General features: G+C 40.6%; 1 protein-coding gene and 2 pseudogenes across 4 annotated transcripts in view; 2 read left to right on the top strand and 1 right to left on the bottom strand.

Annotated features, from left to right (window-relative positions):
* Positions 1-23,702, bottom strand: part of atp8a1 (ATPase phospholipid transporting 8A1) — a 222,770-nt gene that overhangs the window by 181,308 nt on the left and 17,760 nt on the right. For all 4 annotated transcript variants that reach the window (XM_088343544.1, XM_088343546.1, XM_088343545.1 and 1 more), the window contains exon 2: positions 14,923-15,037. In XM_088343544.1, the coding sequence (XP_088199670.1) occupies positions 14,923-15,037 (115 nt within the window). The remainder of the gene's footprint in view (positions 1-14,922; positions 15,038-23,702) is intronic.
* Positions 4,372-4,468, top strand: LOC148360114 (U2 spliceosomal RNA; annotated as a pseudogene).
* LOC148360113 (U2 spliceosomal RNA) lies at positions 4,563-4,841 on the top strand (annotated as a pseudogene).

Below are 23,702 nucleotides of genomic sequence, written 5' to 3'. Positions count from 1 at the left end.
TGAAGTCGAGTCGAAGTAGAACGAAGTTGAGTAAAGTTAGTAGAGAACCGGCTTCTTCTGCTCGGCTCACTAAAAGTAACCGGATCTTTCGGGTCCTAAACGGCTCTTCAGGTTGTTTTTGCTTCTTTAATCCCAACATGACTAAATATGATGTAAAATTATGCACAACATGACTTAAAGGAAGGGGGGAATAGAACAAAAAAGAAAAAAATACCAAAATGAAAAAGTAAGCTAGAAAAAAAAAACAAAAGGAAGAGAAAAAAAATTTAGAAAAAAAAGCCAGAAAAAAAAAAGAAAAGAAAGAAATGTAGGAAAAAAGGAAATAGAGAAAAAGGAAAAAGTAACAAAAAAGTAGAAAAAAAACACGGGGAAAAAAAAAGAAAGTTTGTGTTGCATTCAAATAATTTCCAATTATATCAAGTGAATCTTGTTGCCAACATTGTACTTCCACTAAAATGTGATTAAGTACAGTTCTGTATCTTACAACCGACTCAAAAAGCCCCCAAAAATGGTAATATTATGCAACAAAACATGTCAGGAAACAAAAAGAAATGGATATCTTGCGAAATAATTGTAAGAACAAACGACGTTTGTAGGCCGTACAACCGTTGCAATAGTACATGATTCAATTCATTCAAAAGAGAAAAATCATTTTGCATTGCCGGAAACTCAGCAAAATGTAACTTGATGTCAAGTTTTGGACATGTTTGATCATGAATTATCTTGCCACACTTGGGATTATGGTTGCTCACTGTTGTTTCAAGCGTTGCTCACAGACTTTGTGTGAACGCTCAGACCCTTAAGGAAAATTACAGGGAACATTGATCATAAACATGTTTTATGAGTAATACCTAGATTATAACATGTCTTTTTTATTTTTAAAGATTTTGAAGAATAATAACCCATGGGGTAATTTTTGACCCCACTTATCCATCCAAGGGTTAAATATTCTACAATGTATTGAAATCAAATAACAAAACCATTTTACAGGCCCAAACATTCATTCAAGAAATTCAAGTAATGTATCCTGTAAACATGTATTTATTTATGACCAATAACTACTAATTTTGGGATTGTTTCACCAATCAGAATGCAGAACACAATGCACTACGCAAATCCGAGAAGTAGCAAAACCTAAGTAGCAAGACAATTGGTATTTAGTTTTGTAAGTAGAGTGTAACCTCTACTTACAAATGTAATTTGTTCTGGGAGTAGCTTCGTAACCTGAAAACTTCATAAGTAGAGACGCATTTTGTATGGAAATGTGCTAATCCGTTCTAAGGCCCGCAAAAAAATGGTCTACATTTTTTCTTAAAAAATAATAAAAGAGCATCAGCACATGAAAATAATACATGTTAAAATTAGATTACCAGAGAATAAACAGAAAACGTAAACATTTAAAGTAAATTTAAATCGCGGTGACAAAGTTCTGCCATATTTTATGGATTAACCTCATCAAACTTATCATTGGCATTATTTCAAAAAGATTTATTTTCATTTTATTGCATTTTCGCACTTCTTTTTAAATGTAAATGTAAAAAATAACCCCCAAAAAATTGAGATAAGTATGTTTAGAGTAGGGCAGTGGTTAGCGCGTGTGAGGAACAGTTCTAAGGTCTTGGGAACCTCCTGTGTGGGTTAAAATCCAGCTACCGGATTTACTGTGCGGAGTTTGCATGTTCTCCCCGTGCTTGCGTGGGTTTCCTCCAGGCACTCCGGTTTCCTCCCACATTCCAAAGAAATGCATTTCAGGTGGATTGGCCGGTCCAAATTGTCCCTAGGTGTGAATGAGCGAGTGAGTTGTCTGTCCCCGTGTGCCCTGCGATTGGCTGGCAACCAGTTCAGGGTGTCCCCTGCCCACTGCCCGATGATGGCTGGGATGGGCTCCAGCACCCCCGCGACCCTACTGAGGATAAGCGGTGCAGCTAATGAGATGAGATGAGATGTTTAGAGTAGCATTGACAAGATGCACCCATATACCGCTAAGTTGAAATTATTTTAATTTGTTTACTTTTGCACTGTTTGTTTTGAAGGACAACAAATCTCAACATTTGGTACATTTGCTAAATCGTATTAATTATTCATCTATTTTATAGATATTGGTCGATACATGGTTTGGTTTGAACAATTTCATTGACACTAGTAACATCAAATAAACAATGTGAGGTTTGAACAATTTTTCTCGACAATCTTAACAGCAATTAAGCATGTTCACAATTTCGTTATTCACAATTTCATTATATCTGATAATATGACGTTTTAACAATTTTTTAACACACAATTTCATCATATCATATCCCAACAATAAACGTTTTTAATCGACACTTTTTACAAGAATTAAATATATTGGTCGATACATGTTAACCCTATCAGACGTGAAAATAAAAAGGGTCAACAGTTATTTTGTAGTTTCTTGCAATTTAAGATCTGTCAGCGGCTGAATAGTGTTACACTTCACCATAGAAACAGCCACGTAGAAATAAAATCTCTGCACCAACAGCACACTTGCATTGCTAGATGCAGGGATCAGAATTTTCCGCGGATTTCCGCTGTTTTTGAACCCCAAAGGCATTCCGACTTTTTCACTTTTTCTCTTGCGTAGCAAACAAATTCAAAATCCGACTGTCTCACTCTTTCCTTTATTGCTCTGGCGCACCCTGGCGGCCGTTAGAAAAATTGGCCGCATTGTCGCACAAGCTGCAGGGACTGAACTGCATTTGAACTTATCTTGCAGTATTTACAAAAAAATCAGTTATGTGGGCAAATTATTTTAATCTTCTAAAAATGTTACTTAAATGATAAATATAAGCATGGTTTTGGACAAGTAAATTGCCTAAAACCCAGGTTTTTTTATTTTTATTTATTTTTTTATTTTTTTTGGGGGGGGGGGGGGGGGGTTGGGTTGGTGGGGGGGGCTCCGCCCTGGTTTATTCCTGGACGCTGGCTATTTCAGCTGAAAATGAAAATCTCCATTCTGATCCCTGTAGATGTGACTAAAACTGATTAAAAAATATATTTGTTTTACTGAATGAGGCACAAGAAGCTGTTTTATTACCCATATTTCATTTCATCCCTCGCTGGCTGACTCTTCATAAAATGCATTTTCATCAGCTCGGGGGCAATAAATGTTTTGTATCAATTACTTTGATTAGTTTTTCACTTAGATTAGTTCCTGGAAAAAAAATAAAAACACTTTTCGGCACTTTCAGGTGTTCTTTTTTCCATAGCCAAAGTCTGATGGCTCGTGTACTTTGAATTATTGGTTAATAAAGGTTTTAGCAAACATTTGAGAAAATAAGCATGTTAAATGAAGAGTGAAAATGGTTGACATGGGTGTGGACATTGAATATTTAAAGAAGTAGTTGGCAATGATGAACCCATTCATAAACTCAACTGAGAAGGAAATCAATATAGCGTTAATTCCGGACTATAAGCCGCTACTTTTTTCCCAAACTTTCAACCCTGCGGCTTATTCAGTGATGCGGCCATTTTATGTCATTTTTCTAACGGCCGCCAGCGGCGCTCGAGTACAAAAGGTAAGATTTAAACTGCAACTTCTTAGCTTGTGCACAAATTAATTTAGCGTAGACATATCCTCATCATGCAAATTGCCAAAAGAAAGGCACATGACGCAACTTTCAAGCTAAACGCAATCGAGCAGTCCGATATAGAAGGAATCAGAGCTACCGCAGTAAACTTTACTTTGCGAGCGTGATGCTAGCGTGTTTATGAATAAGGGAGCGTCTATATGACATCTATATGACAAAGTCTCTTCCCCATACTGAAGGAAGACTACTCTGAATGTCAGTTATATGGAGGATGACGAGGACGGTTTACCGTGCTTACTACAAGTACGGTATGTTTTCTTAACACACCCGGCTACTGTGTTGCGAGCGTGTTGCTAGTAGCGTTTTGCTACCCTTCACAGGCACGGTTTGGGATGAAAGTTATAATATTATTATTAAAGCTTTGAAAACTCTCTCGGTGTACCGTCTTTCTTTGTAAATATGTGTAACCATGTATAATATGTATTTGCAACTGTATATTTTTGTAATGTATTTATTTTAGAAACTTATTCTGATATGTTTTGTACGAGCAAATGAGAAAGAAGGGGCCGGGCAAACGCGGGCTGACGGGAAGTGGAGTAAAGGTGAGACGCGTTTGTGGACACGGCAGACAATAGCGGATATATATTTTTCCCACCCTTACCTTTGGAAATATACACTTTTTTCCTTGGATTACTTTCAACGGGACCTGGACTCTGCAGGTCTGCATCAAACCTTAAGTAGCGGTATCATTCTCCGTTCATTTTGCCGGCTGTGTGTTTTGAACTGTATTGGCTGTGATTTTTGGCCTGTGGACTTTAATGAAGGAGCTTCTCGGCCTTTTGGCTAAGATCAAGTGTAGTATCTGTCGCTTCTCGGCCTTTTGGCTAAGATCAAGTGTATAGCCGACTGTGAGATTCTAAATGAGTCGTCATGGAACGGTGCACTGTGAGATTCTAAATGAGTCGTCATGGAACGGTGCATTCGCAATGATCGCAGCAAGGCTTTAGGGCTAGGACCTTAGCTTGGCCTTTTGGCTGAGAGTAAGTGTCCCGGCTCCTAGGCTTTGTAGCGTATTATGAACTGACCGATAACGGATAATGGATAATGAATAACGAAGATAGATCAATAACCCTTAAAAACCCCAAAACCCCAATTTGAACCAACTGGGTGGTAGGACATTACCTCTTGCCATGATCTTTGATTTTTGCAATCCGGAGATGGAATAAGAGCTTGCTCTGTCCACTCCACGCATCGGCCCGGTATTGCAGTACCTCCGGGAACGGTGCATTCGCAATGATCGCAGCAAGGCTTTAGGGCTAGGACCTTAGCTTGGCCTTTTGGCTAAGAGTAAGTGTCCCGGCTCCTAGGCTTTGTAGCGTATTATGAACTGACCGATAACGGATAATGGATAATGAATAACGAAGATAGAATAATAACCCTTAAAAACCCCAATTTGTGTTGGGATTGCGGTTTTTCAATGTGGGCGCATGCGGCTAATATACAGGTGCGTCTTGTGTATGTACAAAATCGGTTTTCCTCCCGAAATGTGGTGGGTGCGGCTTATAATCAGGTGCGCTCTATAGTCCGGAATTTACGGTAAGCCACGTGTACTGAAATAGGACAATTGGGCATCAGTTGGATGAATCTCTGTTGCGATTTTTCTGTCAGCTAAAGAAAATGGAGGTATCCGATGTTAATTTACGAGAACCGTTATTGCGGTAAAGAGTTTTAACAACCATCTTGTTCTAGTGATTGAAGACCCACATAAAAGCATAATTGGCTTTCTGCCTTCATTTACGTCTCACAAACGTAAAATATATCTCTAGATTATAGCATGCATGTAGTTACTGTTTACAATGAATTAAAACATTGTGAAACTGCATCAATCAAATTTCTCTCTTATGTTTATGTTTTGTGAAAATGTTCCACATGGGGTTTATAAAGTTGATTAAATGGGGAAGAGGCTGGCGAAGTGAAGGAGAGAAACAAAGGCTAAAGCTTTAAAAAAAAAGCAATGCAACCCAACGCTAGCAGAACACAATAGCCTGATAAGAGCCCTGTAAAAAGTAAGGAAGGGTCAGGAAAAGTTTAAAGCCACTAAAGCTTTGTCTCACTCAGAAAAGTCTAATTGGTTTTTAGTGGACAGATCATTGGTGTCCCCAGATTGTTTTCCCAAATTGAACTATAGGTTTAGTACGATTCCATTTCTATCCCTCAAGGTACTATACGCACCGATTAATCCTATATATCAAAACATTGGACCCGTAGGTTACGTATTTTTTCAAAGGGGAGGGTTTTGAAAACAATGCGATAACAGTCCACTCCCAAGCAGAAAAAGTAAGCAGTAAATCGGAACAAGTACTATCCAAATGATGCAGCATTATTTGCTCAAGAGGTATTATAACACTCAAAATTATTATGCAGGACAGATCTCCTTAAACATATTTCTTTTTTTTTTAAACAATGAGGGGGTTACCTATAATCACAAGCGTTCTTCTGGAACAATTTTGTGGAGGGTTTTGTGGCTTTTTCTTTAGGCACAGCACAAAACAACATCAATCATTCATTAACAAAAGTAAACCATAAACTATTTGCACACAAACAGCTGGACAATAGTCTAACATTTGTTCTATTTTTTTCCTTTCAAGGAATACGCTTTCAGAATCAAAACAAGGAAACAGAACTTTACCCCACAAAGGAAATTTTAAGGCGTGATCAACTCTATGTGGAGTTCCTCAAAAGAAGGATCAAGAGCTTTTTTCGGAAGTGGCTGGAACATAGCCCCAGCCTCACCAGCGCTGCCCCGTACGGCCCAAGTAACACCATCCAGATACCCTTTAGTGGCATCACTGAGGAGTGTTCAATTTGGCATGTACTAGAGAGGCTCTGAAGAAGAGGCATTCCTAGGACAGCAAGGTGTCATCAGCTGGGGTTGAAGAGAGAACCAGCAGGGGCTGAAATGTTTTTTTTGAGCCGAAAGAGGTCAGCTGCAGAGGTTTTTCTGAACGATCCTACTGCAAAGGCCTAGGACGGATGGGTGTGACAGGGGGAGCCAAGAAGAAATCCATTAAATAAATAAGTGGCTATGGCTCAGAAGGGCAGTTCCTTCGACTGCAACTGTGATGCAAGTTGAGGCGTAATAAACCTCGGCTGGGCAAAAGTGTGATGTTGCAAGACCCAAAATACTCAATGAACCAAGGATATATTACTGATGCTGCGTTCCAGTTATATCCATATGTTTCTTTCAAGAAAACAAAAAAAAAAACGACATTGCAAACTCGCAATACTATCACCAGTAACTCCTATAACATGTAATACCCAAATAAATTATTGGGATTCAAACTGATTAAGAGTTAAACTATTTTAGTAGCATCGTTGAAACTATAGAGACTGGTGGAAAACTAACTGGTTTGGTGACCTTTTGCTCGACTATACAGGGAGTGCAGAATTATTAGGCAAATGAGTATTTTGACCACATCATCCTCTTTATGCATGTTGTCTTACTCCAAGCTGTATAGGCTCGAAAGCCTACTACCAATTAAGCATATCAGGTTATGTGCATCTCTGTAATGAGAAGGGGTGTGGTCTAATGACATCAACACCCTATATCAGGTGTGCATAATTATTAGGAAACTTCCTTTCCTTTGGCAAAATGGGTCAGAAGAGGGACTTGACAGGCTCTGAAAAGTCAAAAATAGTGAGATATCTTGCAGAGGGATGCAGCACTCTTAAAATTGCCAAGCTTCTGAAGCGTGATCATCGAACAATCAAGCGTTACATTCAAAATAGTCAACAGGGTCGCAAGAAGCGTGTAGAAAAACCAAGGCGCAAAATAACTGCCCGTGAACTGAGAAAAGTCAAGCGTACAGCTGCCAAGATGCCACTTGCCACCAGTTTTGCCATATTGCAACATCACTGGAGTGCCCAAAAGCACAAGGTGTGCAATACTCAGAGACATGGCCAAGGTAAGAAAGGCTGAAAAACGACCACCACTGAACAAGACACACAAGCTGAAACGTCAAGACTGGACCAAGAAAAATCTCAAGACGGATTTTTCTAAGGTTTTATGGACTGATGAAATGAGAGTGAGTCTTGATGGGCCAGATGGATGGGCCCGTGGCTGGATCGGTAAAGGGCAGAGAGCTCCAGTCCGCCTCAGACGCCAGCAAGGTGGAGGTGGGGTACTGGTATGGGCTGGTATCATCAAAGATGAGCTTGTGGGGCCTTTTCGGGTTGAGGATGGACTCAAGCTCAACTCCCAGTCCTACTGCCAGTTTCTGGAAGACACCTTCTTCAAGCAGTGGTACAGGAAGAAGTCCGCATCCTTCAAGAAAAACATGATTTTCATGCAGGACAACGCTCCATCACACGCATCCAAGTACTCCACAGCGTGGCTGGCAAGAAAGGGTCTAAAAGAAGAAAAACTAATGACATGGCCTCCTTGTTCACCTGATCTGAACCCCATAGAGAACCTGTGGTCCCTCATCAAATGTGAGATTTACAAGGAGGGAAAACAGTACACCTCTCTGAACAGTGTCTGGGAGGCTGTGGTAGCTGCTGCACGCAATGTTGATCGTGAACATATCAAAGCACTGACAGAATCCATGGATGGCAGGCTTTTGAGTGTCCTTGCAAAGAAAGGTGGCTATATTGGTCACTGATTTGTTTTTGTTTTGTTTTTGAATGTCAGAAATGTATATTTGTGAATGTTGAGCTGTTATATTGGTTTCCCTGATGAAAATAAATAATTGAAATGGGTATACATTTGTTTTTTGTTAAGTTGCCTAATAATTATGCACAGTAATAGTCACCTGCACACACAGATATCCTCCTAAAATAGCTAAAACTAAAAAAGCCCCACTCCAACTTCCAAAATATTCAGCTTTGATATTAATGAGACTTTTGGGTTCATTAAGAACATGGTTGTTGTTCAATAATAAAATTAATCCTCAAAAATACAACTTGCCTAATAATTCTGCACTCCCTGTATGGTGGAGTGCTTAGAGAATGAATCCCTGCAAAAAGGACACGTAAGCCTGACAGTGCTAATGCATAACGACTGGTCGAGTCCTCCCTCGAGGAGGATAGGAAGAGTGGGTGGCAAATCTAATAGAACTTTTAGCCTTTAAGCTTGGGCTTTATTATTCTTATCTTCCAATACAACCCTCATCACACGTAATGCACCCTCTCGGTTCCTTTTTTGATCAGTGTCTCTGGTGTTTGATCAAATTCTCTTTTAGATAGATAGATAGATACTTTATTCATCCCCGTAGGGAAATTCACACTTCCAGCAGTCTACACCGTTGTTTATTAACAGATGAACATGATGCCCGAGGGGTGCTTGAAGCGGAGTGGATGACGTCACGCCAGTCCAAAAATTCGACATCCCTGGGGCAGATGGAAAACTTTTCTTTGTGAAAATCCAGGGATACACCACCTCGTGTTAGCAAGTCCGCCTCCTCTCCGATTCCCCCCGGCTTTCGTGTCTCTGTTTAGCGGCGTTGAAGCCGGATTGCTCCGGGTAGCTCCGGGTGGCTACACGTTAGCGTCCGGAATGCTAAATGTGAGCCACGTTTCCGCAAAACACAGCAACTGCGCTCCCTGTGCACTTCGATGTTTTCCACCAGCACTTGATGATCTTATTTGGTCGTGAGTTCGCATTTACCACGATTACGGATGGTACCGAAGACTTATAACGCCGCTAGCCGCTTCGCTAGCTCCGGCTCTTCCTCCACGATAGGCCCCTTCATCACGCCGGCACGAGAATTCTCCAGGGCAAGGAGTTGAAATTCCTTGAATACACGCATTTTTTGTGCGCTAAAACCCATGTTCATAGGATAGAAGTAATCCATAGTGTAGTTGTCAAAACGGGAAGAAAAAACACCGAAGATAGGAGCAGACAATAAAACAATTGGGCAGCTGCTGGAAAAGGCAGCCGCTCGTGGCAGCGCCGCTTTGATTTTTACTGACCAGCTAACTTACTCATCTGATGTGAAGAAAGGGTACAACATTGAGCGCACTACCTAATGGAGGATTATTTCCTGGTAAAGTCTAAAGGGAGTGAGAGGCTTTGTGAGCAAACACTTTCCTTTTTAGATTACAGCAGGAACACTGTGCTGTGCCATTTTAATCAATTTTTGCTACTATATAGTTTATATTTTTACGCTTGGTGCCATGTTTACACACGAAAAGCCTCAAATTGTTGACACTGTAATTAGTGTCTTTACACAGAAGCATTGCAATAGTTCACTAAGTGTATAACATGAATTGAGCTTCAGATAAAATTGCTTTTGTTTGTGCAAACAGAGTTGAAAATGAAGAAAAGAAAATAGCGGCTACAAAGTCTGAAAATTCTGATCCAACATGATTGGACGATATCATTGTCTCGGTGATTCAAAGTAAACACAGCTGCATACACATGCAACCTGACACTGGCAAGCTGGTCAAACCAGTACAATTTTTGGAGATCCAAATCAGGTAGGAATGCATTTCCTTATGTGTGAATAAATCAACATTACACTTTCTTGTGACACCAAAGTGTAGGTGATCCTCACCTTTTTTGTACCGTAAAATCCGGACTATAGAGCGCACCTGATTATAAGCCGCACGGACTACATTTCACGGGTATTATTGTTTTTGTCCTTACACAAGCCGCACCTGTATATAAGCCGCACCTGTATATAAGCCGCATGCGCCCACATTAAAACATGTAGCAAAGTCAAAAGCTTATCCCAAATTTGACTAGGTGCCGCGATTGTAACTATAAATATAGTAATGAAATGAAATGATCTGCATTTATATGGCACTTTTCAAGTCAATGACTTCCCAAAGCGCTTTACAGTGTGCTTCACATTTCCCAATTGCGGCCTTGTATTGCAGCCATGTAAGACGCTAGCCTGCTTATTGGGGGTATTAGGGGTTCAGTGTCTTACCCAAAGACACTTCGACATGTAACAAGGACAAGCCGGGATACGAACTGGGTTCCCTTGATCCCAAGACGAGCGCTCTATCTCCTGAGCTACTGCCACCCACATAGTATACAATCCAAACACCACAATCGGCAACATGAACGGAAAATGATACCTGTAATTAGAATTTAATGCAGACCTTTAAAGTCCGGGTCCCGTTGAAAGTAATCCAATGAAAAAAATGTATATTTCCAAAGTTAAGGCTGGGAAAAATATATACCGGTATCCACTATTGTCCGCTGCAACAACAAACAGATTTAACTCAGCTTCACCCCACTTCCCGTCAGCCCGCATTTGCTCCGCCCCTTCTTTTTGATTCGCTCGTGGAAAACATATCACAATAAGTCTCTAAAATAAATACATTACAAAAATATACAGTTTCAAATACATATTATACATGGTTACACATATTTACAAAGAAAGACGATACACCAAGAGAGTTTTCAAAGATTTAATAATAATGTAGGGGAAAATGCAGGTTCGATATATATTTAAGTCTTCTTACGTGATTTAATCAAGTACACCGAGGCCTTGTCATGAGGGGGAGCTCTTTATTGCGTCATCCCAAAGAACTCAGAGAACTCCAGACATAACAATGCTTTTATAGCTTCAATTTGAGTACAACCCAAGAGGCAGCGGAGATCTGACGTCTCAACAAGGAAGATGTTGTCGTACCCTTATTTGGACATGCTGTTCGCCTCAGTTTGCTCAGAGGGACCTTGCAGGTCTAATGCCCTTTTAGGGAAACTCAACTGTCTTGCCAAGGACCTTCTCGAAATGATGTCAACATTCCCTCACTACTGTAAGCAAGTCTTTCTACATTTCTAAATGTATGCAACTCTATTCTACAAATGCAAGTCTATTTTCCACAACAATAATAATATAATTTTCATCCCAAACCATGCCTGTGAAAGGTACCAACGCACTACTAATAACACGCTCGCAACGCATCATGCGAATCTGTTAAAAAAAAGCCATACCGCAATTGCGAAATCCACGGATATCCGTCCTCATCTTGCTCCTTATAAGTGCCACCATCAAGGGCGACTTCCTCATGATCGGAAAGACTCTTTGTCAGACTGACAATTCGTACGCAAACTAAGAGGATGTCGTCTACCTCGGCGCACTTATTCCACCGGTCTAAATCTTACCTTTTGTACTCGAGTGCCGCTGATGGCAGTTAGTATTATTACATAAATTGTCCGCTTCACTGAATAAGCCGCAGGGCTGAACACTTGGGAAAAAAGTAGCGGCTTATAGTCCGGAATTTACGGTATATTGCATTTCCTTGAGCCGCGACAACAACAACCAAACTTCAAGAGTGTGCACAAGCATTCATGCAACTTAACAATGATTGCTGCACACTTCTGCACGTTACATTTGCGGTTGTTGTCCGGATCACATCTGTGTGTGTACGGGTGCGTAAGAGCGTGGGTGTGGACGAGCATAACAAGTGCAGCCAGAATGCCAACAGGAATATTCCTTGACGGAGGATGGCCTGACCTGACACGTTTGACCTTTAATGCTAAAAGCAGCGCAATCCTAAGAGAGGAAGAGGCAGTCACACGACAAAAGTGCTGAGTTTGCGGATTGTGTCTTGATGTACAGTATACGGATCTACGATAAAACACCTACTACCTCAGATACATCATTGAATTTCCGTTAACCAGTCTTTGTTATGAACACTTACATTTGCCTTGAAGGAGACCCAATGGTTAAAAGACCATCAGTGATTAATTGCACTCTTTATCCACATCACTATTGATCAGTTTACGGTAAAAGGCAACGGCGGGTGTGATATTACCGTTGATAAAGTGTAGTAGAAAATGTGGACCTTAGTAACTGCATTGCACTGACTGGAAATCAATGGCAAATCACACAGACTAATGAGTCTACTATATCAGCAGACAAAGGCAGGAAAAACAGACCTATAGCTATTCGTGTAAGGTGTGTAAATGACCACCATTATACAGTATGCCTCAATTGTTTACAATGACAGTATGCACTAAATCAGTGGTCTCCAACCTTCTGTACCAGGGACCGGTCTAATTCTCTGACAATATTCTCGCAGCCCGGCCTAATAATATAATTACTGATAATAAGAATACAAATAATTAATAATTATTCCACTGAGTGACCACTAGACAACTAGATATGTACAGTGGAACCTCGGTTTTCAAACGCCTCTCAGTTCGAACAAATCGGAGTCTCACCAAAAATTGAGAAATTCTTGCTTCGCTGTTCGGTCAAAAAATACGCTAGGGTGCGATGCTGAGCGGCGTACGGGTGTTTTAGCCCTTTATTATGCCTCCGAAGAAAGTCAGTGCAAGCAGCAAAGTTGCTACAGGTGAAAAAAGAATAGTAGTGCGTACAACTATTGCATTTAAGAAAGAAATAATAGCAAAATATAAAGGAGGTGTGCGAGTGTCTGATCTTGCTAGGGCAGACCTGGGCACTCCGGTCCTGGAGGGCCATACGTCCTGCCAGATTTTGAAGTTTGCTCTTCTTTAACTCAGGTGATACAAATTATAACCTCGTTAGCAAGCTAGCAAGTGCTCGTTAACGATACTGGTGATTGGAATCACCTGTATTGGATCAGAGAAACCTCAAAAATCATGCAGAACATACGGCCCTCCAGGACCGGAGTGCCCAGGTCTGTGCTAGGGTATACAGCATGGCTAAATCTACGATCAGTACGATACTAAAGGATAAGGAGGCTGTGAAATCTACTGATGTGCCTAAGGGAGTGAGTGCTATAAGCAAGCAACGGCCGCAAGTTTTGGAAGAGGTTGAAAAACTTTTGATGATTTTCCCCATTCATAATTCTTTTCTTTATCCTTTTTTTAAATTTTTACACGTTTATGTTAGCGTAATCTTTCGTACGGAAGATTACGATAACGCGAACGTACGATTAGCCTGGGTTAGCTTTATGTTTACGTAAAACATTCAAGGTAAACATTCAGGGTGTTGGAACGGATTAAAACGATTTACATTATTTTTAATGGGAAACATGATTTCAGTGATCGAACAAATCGGTTTTCGTACAGGGTTCTGGAACGGATTATGGTCAAGAACCGAGGTTCCACTGTAGAGGACATAGGAAATAGCATTAGGTTTGATCTCATTGTCACACTATTTTTAGTAACGGTACCATCTTGAAAGGGGTTAGGATTGTATAAATAAATACAAAAAATCATGAAGAGGGAAAAATTCTTACTCCGATTTTAGCTAACCTGCATTGGCTCCCTGTAAGCTTAAGATGTGATTTTAAGGTTCTGTTGGTAGTATACAAAATCATGCATGGACTTGCCCCCTCATATCTTTCAGATTTGATTTCCCCCTATGCAAGATTGAATAGGTTAAAGAGCTGCTGTCCAAAGCCTTCACTCTGAAAACGCTGGTCTACTAGTGATCCCAAGAGCCAAGAAGAGATCCGCAGGTTCAAGAGCGTTCTCCATTCAGGCCCCGGTGCTGTGGAATACTCATCCCCCTGAGATTCGATCTGCAACCTCAGTGAAAATGTTTAAATCTAGGCTTAAAACACACTTCTATTCTATAGCATATGAATAACCTACATTTTATGTTGACAATATTTGTGTATCATTTGCCCTCATGTAGGTTTGAGATCAGGGGATGGTGTCATAATAGTCTGTGGTTTGTAAGAAGCTGTGGTCTGTGCAGCCTTTTGAGACTCTTTGTGATTAAGGGCGTCACAAATAAACATGACTTGACTTAACTCATGTTGTGGTTTTTGAGTTTTTCCTTGCCCTCATGTAGGTTTTAGATCAAGGGATGGTGTAAGAATAGTATGTAGTTTGTAATAGTCTGTGGTCTGTGCATCCCTTTGAGACTCTTTGTGATTATGGGCTAAACAAATAAACATGACTTGACTTCAATGTATCTGAAGATAAATCAGACTTTGGAGGACATTAAATAGACACATTCTAAGTTTATTTTGGTATTGTGTTCATAATAAATTATTTTAAACATGGCATAACATATTCAAGAGGTGGTACCGTGAGTAATGATGTGATGATGAGATACAAACTAAAGCATGTTTCCTTGTCATCTACATCCCTAGTGGTCTACTGGTTAAAAATTGGTGCTCAATGTGGGTTCGACTCTCTTTGTATTCAATCTTTTGCAAATGTGATCAGTGACATTTTTTGACTGATCAATCGTTGCTCAAATATGGTAAGGTATAACAAAAACCCTCACGTATAACGCTCACTCAAACTTTGAGATTTTTGGGGGAAATAAAAAAAGAAGTGCATTATACAGGAATAGATATGGTATAAGGAGAAAAATATGGCAACTTTATTCTGCTTTCTTTGCGGCCCGGTAGCAAACAACCCACAACCCCGTGGTTGCAGACCACAGCACTAAGTGAAATACATAATGCTTACCTGACCCGATTGCTGCAAAACTTCGTAAACTGTGGCTGGTTAAGGTAAATCAATCGGGCATCTTCTTGGTCCGCCAGTGATGTCTTTTCTGAGGCATCCTCAGTCTTCTCATATCCTAAAAGGTTCAAAAAACAAAATGGTTTCTATTAGGAATGTGTAATATTGGTAAGAAGTTGAAACAAGAGACTAATTATATCATCCGACATTCTATCAGTGACAATAATATACCGTATTTTCCGCACTATGAGGCGCACCTAAAAGCCTTTATTTTTTTTTCAAAAACTGACCATGCGCCTTATAATACAGTGCGCCTTATGTATGGATCAATATTAAGTCGCAAGGTCTCGCAACAAAGGCAAGCAGCCGCCGACTAGATTTTTCCTCGTAGGCGATGTGGTCCGCGGTGTATGCTGGGATACATATGCCGGCGTTTCATTTCCCAGCCAATGTGTCAATCATCATTTGAATCGATCACTATTGGCTAAAGTTATTTGGAGGTAAAGGGGGCGGAACCTTTTTATCATTTACAGGCTCGCATAGGCTAAAGGGGCAAAACAAAGCCTGCAATTGGCCGAAAAAGATGAATGTGAATAGCAAGTTTGGTTGACTACGGCATAGAGGAAACAAGTTTTACCATCTGTATTTGTAAATATTTTACTCTCCTGGATCGACTACACTCACGGATATAAGGGGACCATGGTTGCACATTATTATTGAACGCAACGACTTTGGTAAGCAACTCCGGCTATATATTTTCCCAGTATCTCGTTTCAGAGTGATCTCGATGTTTTTGTGATGGGTCTTTTTTTAAATCAAACTCAATTCCAAGTGTTTATTGTCATATGCACAGTAAAGTTGCGAGGGAAAAAAAATAGAAACTAAGGAATGGTTGGCATTTCTTGAATCCCAAGACTTTAACCTTCCGAATGATATTTGGAACGATGCATTTGAGTGACATCGTACGGACACCGCATCCGCACGTGTCTACGACACGTATTTGCTTCTTTGCAAGCTTTCGGAATGTTAAGGGGGTAATCAGTTGGACTGAATCATCTGACGGTTTTGTCGACGTTCCCATTGTAGCGCCTTATAATCCGTTGCGCCTTATGTATGGAAGATATGGGACCAAAAACTATTTTTGGGGGGTGCGCCCTATAACCCGGTGCGCCCTGTAGTGTGGAAAATACAGTAGTTTGTTGATAGGCTTGCGCGACAAGTACAATTCTTGGATTTATGTATCTGAGCCATTGTTGACTCGCTCTAGGTTCACTAGTGGGTGGAATCTATTTTGGTAAAGACTCTTGTGCTATCTACTGTATGCAGGCAGGATTAGGTGTTGCACAGACAAGGACGGGCAATAGCTTCAATGTGTGCACAAAAACACACACCACCTAGTTTAAAACAGAAAGACAGAAAAGCTCGCGACGGTTGTCACTCTTCCTGCTCAGCTTTCAGCTAACTCTCGCCTTACCGCTTGCACTTTCTCCCCGGTGTTACACAAACCCTGAATCTTACTTTACACCTCTTGTTATTTTAATGATCCTCTCGGCTGCGCTGAGAGGATCACCGAGGAGTGACGAGCGGGTACTCCTCTTCCCACCGCCCTCCACGCTTGCCTCGCAGTGTGCTCCAAGGCTAAAAATAACCCGCAGCCATGTAGTCATTTCGGTCACCGGGGGAAACACGGGTCGGCAATCCGGCACCATTACGCAAGAGCCCACCCGGGCGTCAAGTCGGCACAGGTGATTTATTGGATTAGTGCTGTGGTGACGAAAAACTGTGAGGATTTGGAGGGTAATACGGGAAGAATTGAGCATGGACGGTATTACAAAGTCCTATGCTACAAAAGAAATGGGGGTGAAACTTCAACATTTTGGGGATAATTGGGTTTTGTACCGGACTACTTTTAGAGTGTAGCCTATTAATTACCGTAAATTCCCGACTATAGAGCGCACCTGATTATAAGCCGCACCCACTACATTTCAGATTCAGATTTACTTTATTGTCATTCGTGTACACGCGTATACAGAACGAAATGTCGATACATCTGACCCGCACAGTTTCCTTGGCCGCCATATTGAATTTTTTTCAGGAGGAAAACCGATTCTGTACATATACAAGCCGCACCTGTATATTAGCTGCATGCGCCCACATTGAAAATACGCATTACAAACACGAAATTAAGCCTTAGCCGATACAGTCCAAAAGACACAGCCGGCAAAATGAACGGAAAATGATACCGGTACTTAATATTTAATGCAGACCTGCAGAGTCCGGGTGCCCGTTGAAAGTAATCCAAGGAAAAAAGTGTATATTTCCAAAGGTAAGGGTGGGAAAAATATATATCCACTATTGTCGGCCGCGTCCACAAACACGTCTCACCTTTACTCCACTTCCCGTCAGCCCGCGTTTGCCCCACCCCTTCTTTCTTATTTGCTCGTACAAAACATATCAGAATAAGTTTCTAAAATAAATACATTACAAAAATATACAGTTGCAAAAACATATTATACATGGTTACACATATTTACAAAGAAAGACGGTACACCGAGAGAGTTTTCAAAGCTTTAATAATAATATTATAACTTTCATCCCAAACTGTGCCTGTGAAGGGTAGCAAAACGCTACTAGCAACACGCTCGCAACACGGTTAAACGGCTGTGTTAAAAAAATATACCGTACTTGTAGTAAGCACAGTAAACCGTCCTCATCTTCCTCATTATAACTGACGTCCTCAGAGCCGTCGTCATTCAATATGGGAAAGAGACTTTGTCATATAGACGTTGTCCCACGCTCCCTTGTACAAAAACACGCTAGCATCACGCTCGCAAAGTAAGTTCTATATCGGACTACTCAATTGCGTTTAGCTTGAAAGTTGCGTCATGTGCCTTTCTTTTTGCAATTTGCATGATGAGGATATGTCTACGCTAATATAATTTGTGCACAAGCTAAGAAGTTGCAGTTTAAATTTTACCTTTTAGACTCGAGCGCCGTTAGAAAAATTACATAAATTGGCCCCATCACTGAATAAGCCGCAGGGTTGAAAGTTTGGGAAAAAAGTAGCGGCTTATAGTCCGGAATTTACGGTACAAGTTAATGTCATGTACAGTACAAGTTCCTGGGATAATGAAACTTGCCAGATTTTAATGTGATACTTCTTTTAAATTCAATCTAACGTACCCACTCGAGAGCCTTAACATACCCTCAGGCGTGCACATACCCCATTCTAGAACCATTGCTCTAAATAATCTTGTTTTAAATTGAACTTCCAAGATGATGAGTTAACTACAAAAATACCCATAGCAAGTCAAGTCATGGTTATTTGTGACACCCTTAATCACAAGGAGTCTGCTAAGAACACAGATTATTGCAAACTACAGACGATTAAGTCACATTTTTTTATTTAGCCCTTAATAGCAAACATGTTTTCAAATAGTAAAACTGGTGAATTTAGCAGCTCATATTTTTCTCGGTCGTGCCAAGACATGATTAAATGGACTTTTACGGACACTGCATTCACCTACTGATGGTATAGCATCAAGCGGAGCTCAGGGTTAAATTTCATGGTCTCAAGTGAAAGGGATCGCAAGAGCCAGGAATCAAACCCATAACTTGGGAGACAAACACCGTTGGAGGAATCTGCCACACTAAACTGTGGAAATTTGGAGGCCTGTCTCATTGAGATAAAAGAGTGGATGTCACACAATTTCTTGCGTCTTAACTCTAAAAAGACAGAAATGTTAGTCATTGGTCCATCTAAATGCCGTGATATATTCTCAAAAACTGCTCTGAACATTGACAAATGTCACATCACACAGAGTGACTCAGTTAAAAATGTAGGTGTCATATTTGACCCTGATCTATCCTTTGAAACGCATGTAAAGAAAATTACTAGAACCGCTTTCTTCCATCTTCGTAACATTGCTAAAATCCGTTCTATACTGTCTCAGTCGGATGCGGAAATTATAATTCATGCGTTTGTTACCTCCCGTCTCGATTACTGTAATGCACTACTCTCTGGTCTCCGGTCTCCCGAAGTCTAGAATCAAGTCTCTTCAGCTGGAACAAAATGCCGCAGCGAGGCTTTTAGCTAGGACAAAAAAGTCTGATCACATCACACAGAGTTTGGCTAACCTGCATTGGCTCCCAGTTAGCCTTAGATGTGATTTCAAGGTTCTCTTAGTATTATACAAAATCATACATGGACTTGCTCCCTCCTATCTTGCAGATCTGATTTCCCCCTATGTCCCGGTCCGAAGCCTACGTTCTGAGAGTGCCGGTCTTCTGGTGATCCCAAGAGCAAAGAAGTGTTCTGCTGGTTCAAGAGTGTTCTCCATCCGGGCACCGGTGCTGTGGAATGCTCTTCCCCCTGAGATCCGATCTGCAACCTCAGTGGAAATGTTTAATCTAAGCTTAAAACTCACTTCTACTCTATAGCATATGAATAACCTACTCTTCTTGTCGGCTGAAAAATAGTCTGTGTAATATAGTGTAATAATCTGTGAAGCCCTTTGAGACTCTTTGTGATTTAGGGCTATACAAATAAAAATGACTTGACTTGACTGACTTGACACCAATGAACAAGCCACCCCTCTTGAATCAATTCTACACAAACGGTCTTATTACAATTTTGCATCAACGATAAATGTAAGAGTATGGCTAATATCGCAGTGAAATCTGAAACTGGATCTAAAAAATTGTGACGGGAAAGAAAATGGATGCAAAATGCAATGCTAAATTCTCTAATGATGACAATATCCGGCACATCGATTCACTCAATTACAGCCAGTTCTAGAATGATGCCTTCAACTGTACCAAGAATGCGTTCTCTGAAGTGGGCACAAATGTTCAGATACACTTTTAGGGGTTATTGCAGGTTCATATCATACAGAATCCGATCAGGACTCGGAACTCTAGGAAAATCTGAACATATGATCAATAAAGAAAAAAACAAATCTATAAAATCAAATTTCAATCATGATCTTTTCATTCTGTGATCTGATATTTCTGAAAGGTACTACAAAGTCCGCTCAAGTGCCACTCAGACAATGTCAATAATCAATGATTTGAGTTCAAAGAGAAAGACGTAAAGTCCGGGTGATCAAGGAATTAGTGTCCACAAAGACGTATAAAATGAGCGCGCTGGCATGGTGTCCGAGAGCGGCGAGCGGCTTTATCGGAAAATCTTGCCAAGGCTGTGATTGATGTTGTGTCTGTGTGTTGTGAATGAGCCCTCGGTGCTCCCGAGAGTGTGTTCCCCTGCCAGGTACTGCATTGCACCAGTTGAGGCTGCCATTGATGCTGCTTAACTCCTTCGACACACTCTGTATCAATGCTTTGGGGTTCATGGGGGTTCAAACTAAGGTGTTGCAATAAAACTACAAGGCACTGTGTCATTTATATTTTTTTTTTTTGCAGAGCAGTTTTGCTACTCAATGACGAGCAGGGTTAGGTAGGGTTACTTTAACTGGATTACTTTCAATGACTTTTGGATTACTCCAATACCAAATATGCTAACAAAAGACAAAAGAAACTAAATATGAATAAAATGACGACTCACAACACGTGGTAAGCTTTCTCTCCTGGCTTTGATCTCTTTGATTTTCGGCAAAACTAACATAAAATGCGACAGAAACAAAATGAAAAAAAAATCCAAACAGCTTGCCAACATCCTTTTTGCCGTTCCATGTATTCAGTTACTCCCCAAGCCTGCACAAAATTTAGTCATTGTATTCATATTTAGTTTATTTTGTCTTTTATTAGCATATTTGGTTTTGGAGTAATCCAAAAGTAATTGAAAGTAATCCAGTTTAAGTAACCCTACCCAACCCTGATGACGAGTAACAAGAAGTAACGTTCAAAACACTGCGTCTTCAGAACACTATTTAAGACTTTTCTCCAACCATAAGAAATGATTCCTTGAAAGGCACACTACAGGAAACTGTAAAATAAACACAGCACCTTAATAGATTGTTTATGGAAGCTCAGGGTTAAAAAAAAATTGTGTCTGTAGATATGCAAGATTGAATAGGCTAAAGAGCTGCTGTCTGTTGCTATCTGCGTTTTTTTTCACCATCTATTGCACTCAGTTCCTTCACGTTGCAGACCAAAGGGGGAGGCACCGTAAAACTCATCAGACTAGTACAGAGCGGTATCCAGGGGACAAAACAACTCTCTTGTCCTACAAACACAAAACATCATCTATCTACCCTGGTCATATCCCTCGAGAGGGGTGACCGACAGCAAGACAAACACATACAAAAATAAATAAAATAAAAAGAGGGAAAACGTAGCAAAAAACACACACAAATTTTTCGGGGGGGGGACCATGGCCGACGCAATTGCCCAAACACCCAACAAGTTAAGCACCTCGGCACCCAAGTTGTTCGTCCCTCCAGATGAAACGGTACACAAGAAGCGGCCATATCACTCGGGTCAGGGTGACACAACACACTCTTCTGTCTGACAGCTTTCACTGGTTTACCCCTGCCGCATCATACAGGTGCCCTGCCCATCCCTTAGAACACGTCCAAATATCCCACTATCCTTTTACAACACCTCTCCACTCATTCCTATCACCAACAAGAGCTCTAGCTTCCATCATATTTTGGACCTCTTTCCTGCAGTGCACTCATAACACCAAACACAAAAACATATCAGTTTAAAAAAAAAAACTTAACAAGTGTCACCGCAGATTTATGGAAGGAAATAATGTATCTGTAAATAGAGTGTGTTTGCTTGGATCCCAATCAGTGTGGATAATGTGCTCGGAAGTTGGAGGACGAGTTACCTGTAAAGTAGCCTGAGGGCAAGGTTTACACCTTTATTCTGCACTGGTTTGACTAGCTGTGACTTTGCTACTATCATCAAAAAAGAGAAAAGTCTCCGCACCAGTGTTCCCTCTAAGCTGCGCGTGTGCGCAATTGTGCACTGCTTGCACATTCTCAGCGCACAAGAAAATCTAGCCGGCGCACAAAAATCAGGGCTCAAAATTCCCAATTAAGAAGCGACTTAAGTCAAAGTTACAGTGCATGAAGGTAAAAATACACGGGTTCCCCTGACGTTGTGTCCTAAATGCTGTATTTTTGAGTCGAATCGAAGTAGAACGAAGTTGAGTAAAGTTAGTAGAGTCCGTCGAGAACCGGCTTCTTCGGCTCGGCTCACTAAAAGGAACCGGCTCTTTCGGGTCCTAAATGGCTCTTCAGGTTGTTTTTGCTTCTTTAAATCCCAACATGACCAAATATGATGTAAAACTGCACAAAATGACTTAAAGGAAGGGGGGAATAGAACAAAAATAAAAAAAATACTAAAATGAAAAAGTAGTGAAAAGCTGGGAAAAAAAAAGAAACAAAAGGAAGAGACAAAAAAAGAAGGAAAAAATTAGAAAAAAGCCAGAAAAAAAAGAAAGAAACGTAGGAAAAAAGTAAATGGAGAACAAAAAGAAAAAAAGTAACAGCTCGGAAAAAATAAACACAATGAGATTTTTTTTAAAGGAATTGAAATAAAAAGTAGAAAAAAAAAGGAAAAAAGAAGAAAAAGTTTGTGTTGCATTCAAATAATTTCCAATTATACCAAGTCAATCTTGTTGTAAACATTGTACTTCCAATAAAACATGTGATTAAATACAGTTGTGTATCGTACAACCGACTCAATAAGCCCCCAAAAATGATAATATTATGCGACAAAATATATCAGGAAAAAAAAAGGAAATGGATATCTTGTGAAAGAATTGTAAGAACAAACGACATTTGTAGGCCGTACAACCTTTGCAATAGTACATGAGTCAATTCATTCAAAAGAGAAAAATAATTTTGCATTGCCGGAAACTCAGCAAAATCTAACTTGATGTCAAGTTTTGGACATGTTTGATAATGACTCAGTTGCCACACTTGGGATTGCTGTTGCCCACTGTTGTTTCAAGCGTCGCTCACCGACTTTGTGTGAACGCTCAGACCCGTGGAAAAATACAGGGAACATTTCTCCGCACTATGAAAACCACCAGGTTTTGTCGGCTTTGAGGACAAAAGAAATGAAAACAAACATAACAAGACTTGGTGTGACTTTGAAAGCAAGAGGAAACAGCTCTGGAAGGAAGGGGAAGCCTCTGGAGGAAGAGCCCATGCCAGCCAGTGCCGTAATAGATTCGCACGCAGGGCATATGTGAGGGTTATTGCTTGTGTCACACAACAGACATCAGAGAGGACAACTAGAGTCTCAAGGGACCAAATATATTATATTTGAGAAGGTGCCTAGTGGGCTTAGAGCAAACAACATATGCTAGTCGTCTCACTTGTCCGTTTTGGGGAAGGTTATCAAAACAACATCTTAACTGTCTACAAATGTCAACATCCCACACACAGTCTAGTTTGTATTAAGTAACAATGGATTTTATGCGAAAATCCTTTTCATATTTACGATTTTCTAAGATATCTGCGGAAGCTCCAACAGGTTTAAGAGCGGAATATCCCCCTTGAGATTTATGACATGTTGGAAAGGTAAGGCATCAGCTCAGGTCATGCTGATATGGTGGGGGTGGAAAATGATTGCACTCACGGCCGTCAACACAGACAAGATGAAATGCACATAGTGCCATCCAGGGCAGGGACAATCATAGCATTATGGTAGATTACTAGTTGGTGCTTGATTCTAACAGTCACAATGATGCTATGTCGTCCACAAAATGAGTAAATTTGAGCTTCGTCCGAAATTGCAGTATTTTTGTCATCACGGAGTCTTGGCTTCCCCGACGCCGCAGTCCAACTAGCAGGACGCACGCTTCA

Source organism: Urocampus carinirostris, chromosome 9 (assembly GCF_059441175.1).
Source record: "Urocampus carinirostris isolate Australia breed hairy pipefish chromosome 9, RoL_Ucar_1.0, whole genome shotgun sequence".
Taxonomy (NCBI): Eukaryota; Metazoa; Chordata; class Actinopteri; order Syngnathiformes; family Syngnathidae; genus Urocampus; species Urocampus carinirostris.
The sequence above is the reverse complement of the archived record's forward strand: the minus strand, read 5'-3'. Positions and strand labels throughout refer to the sequence as shown.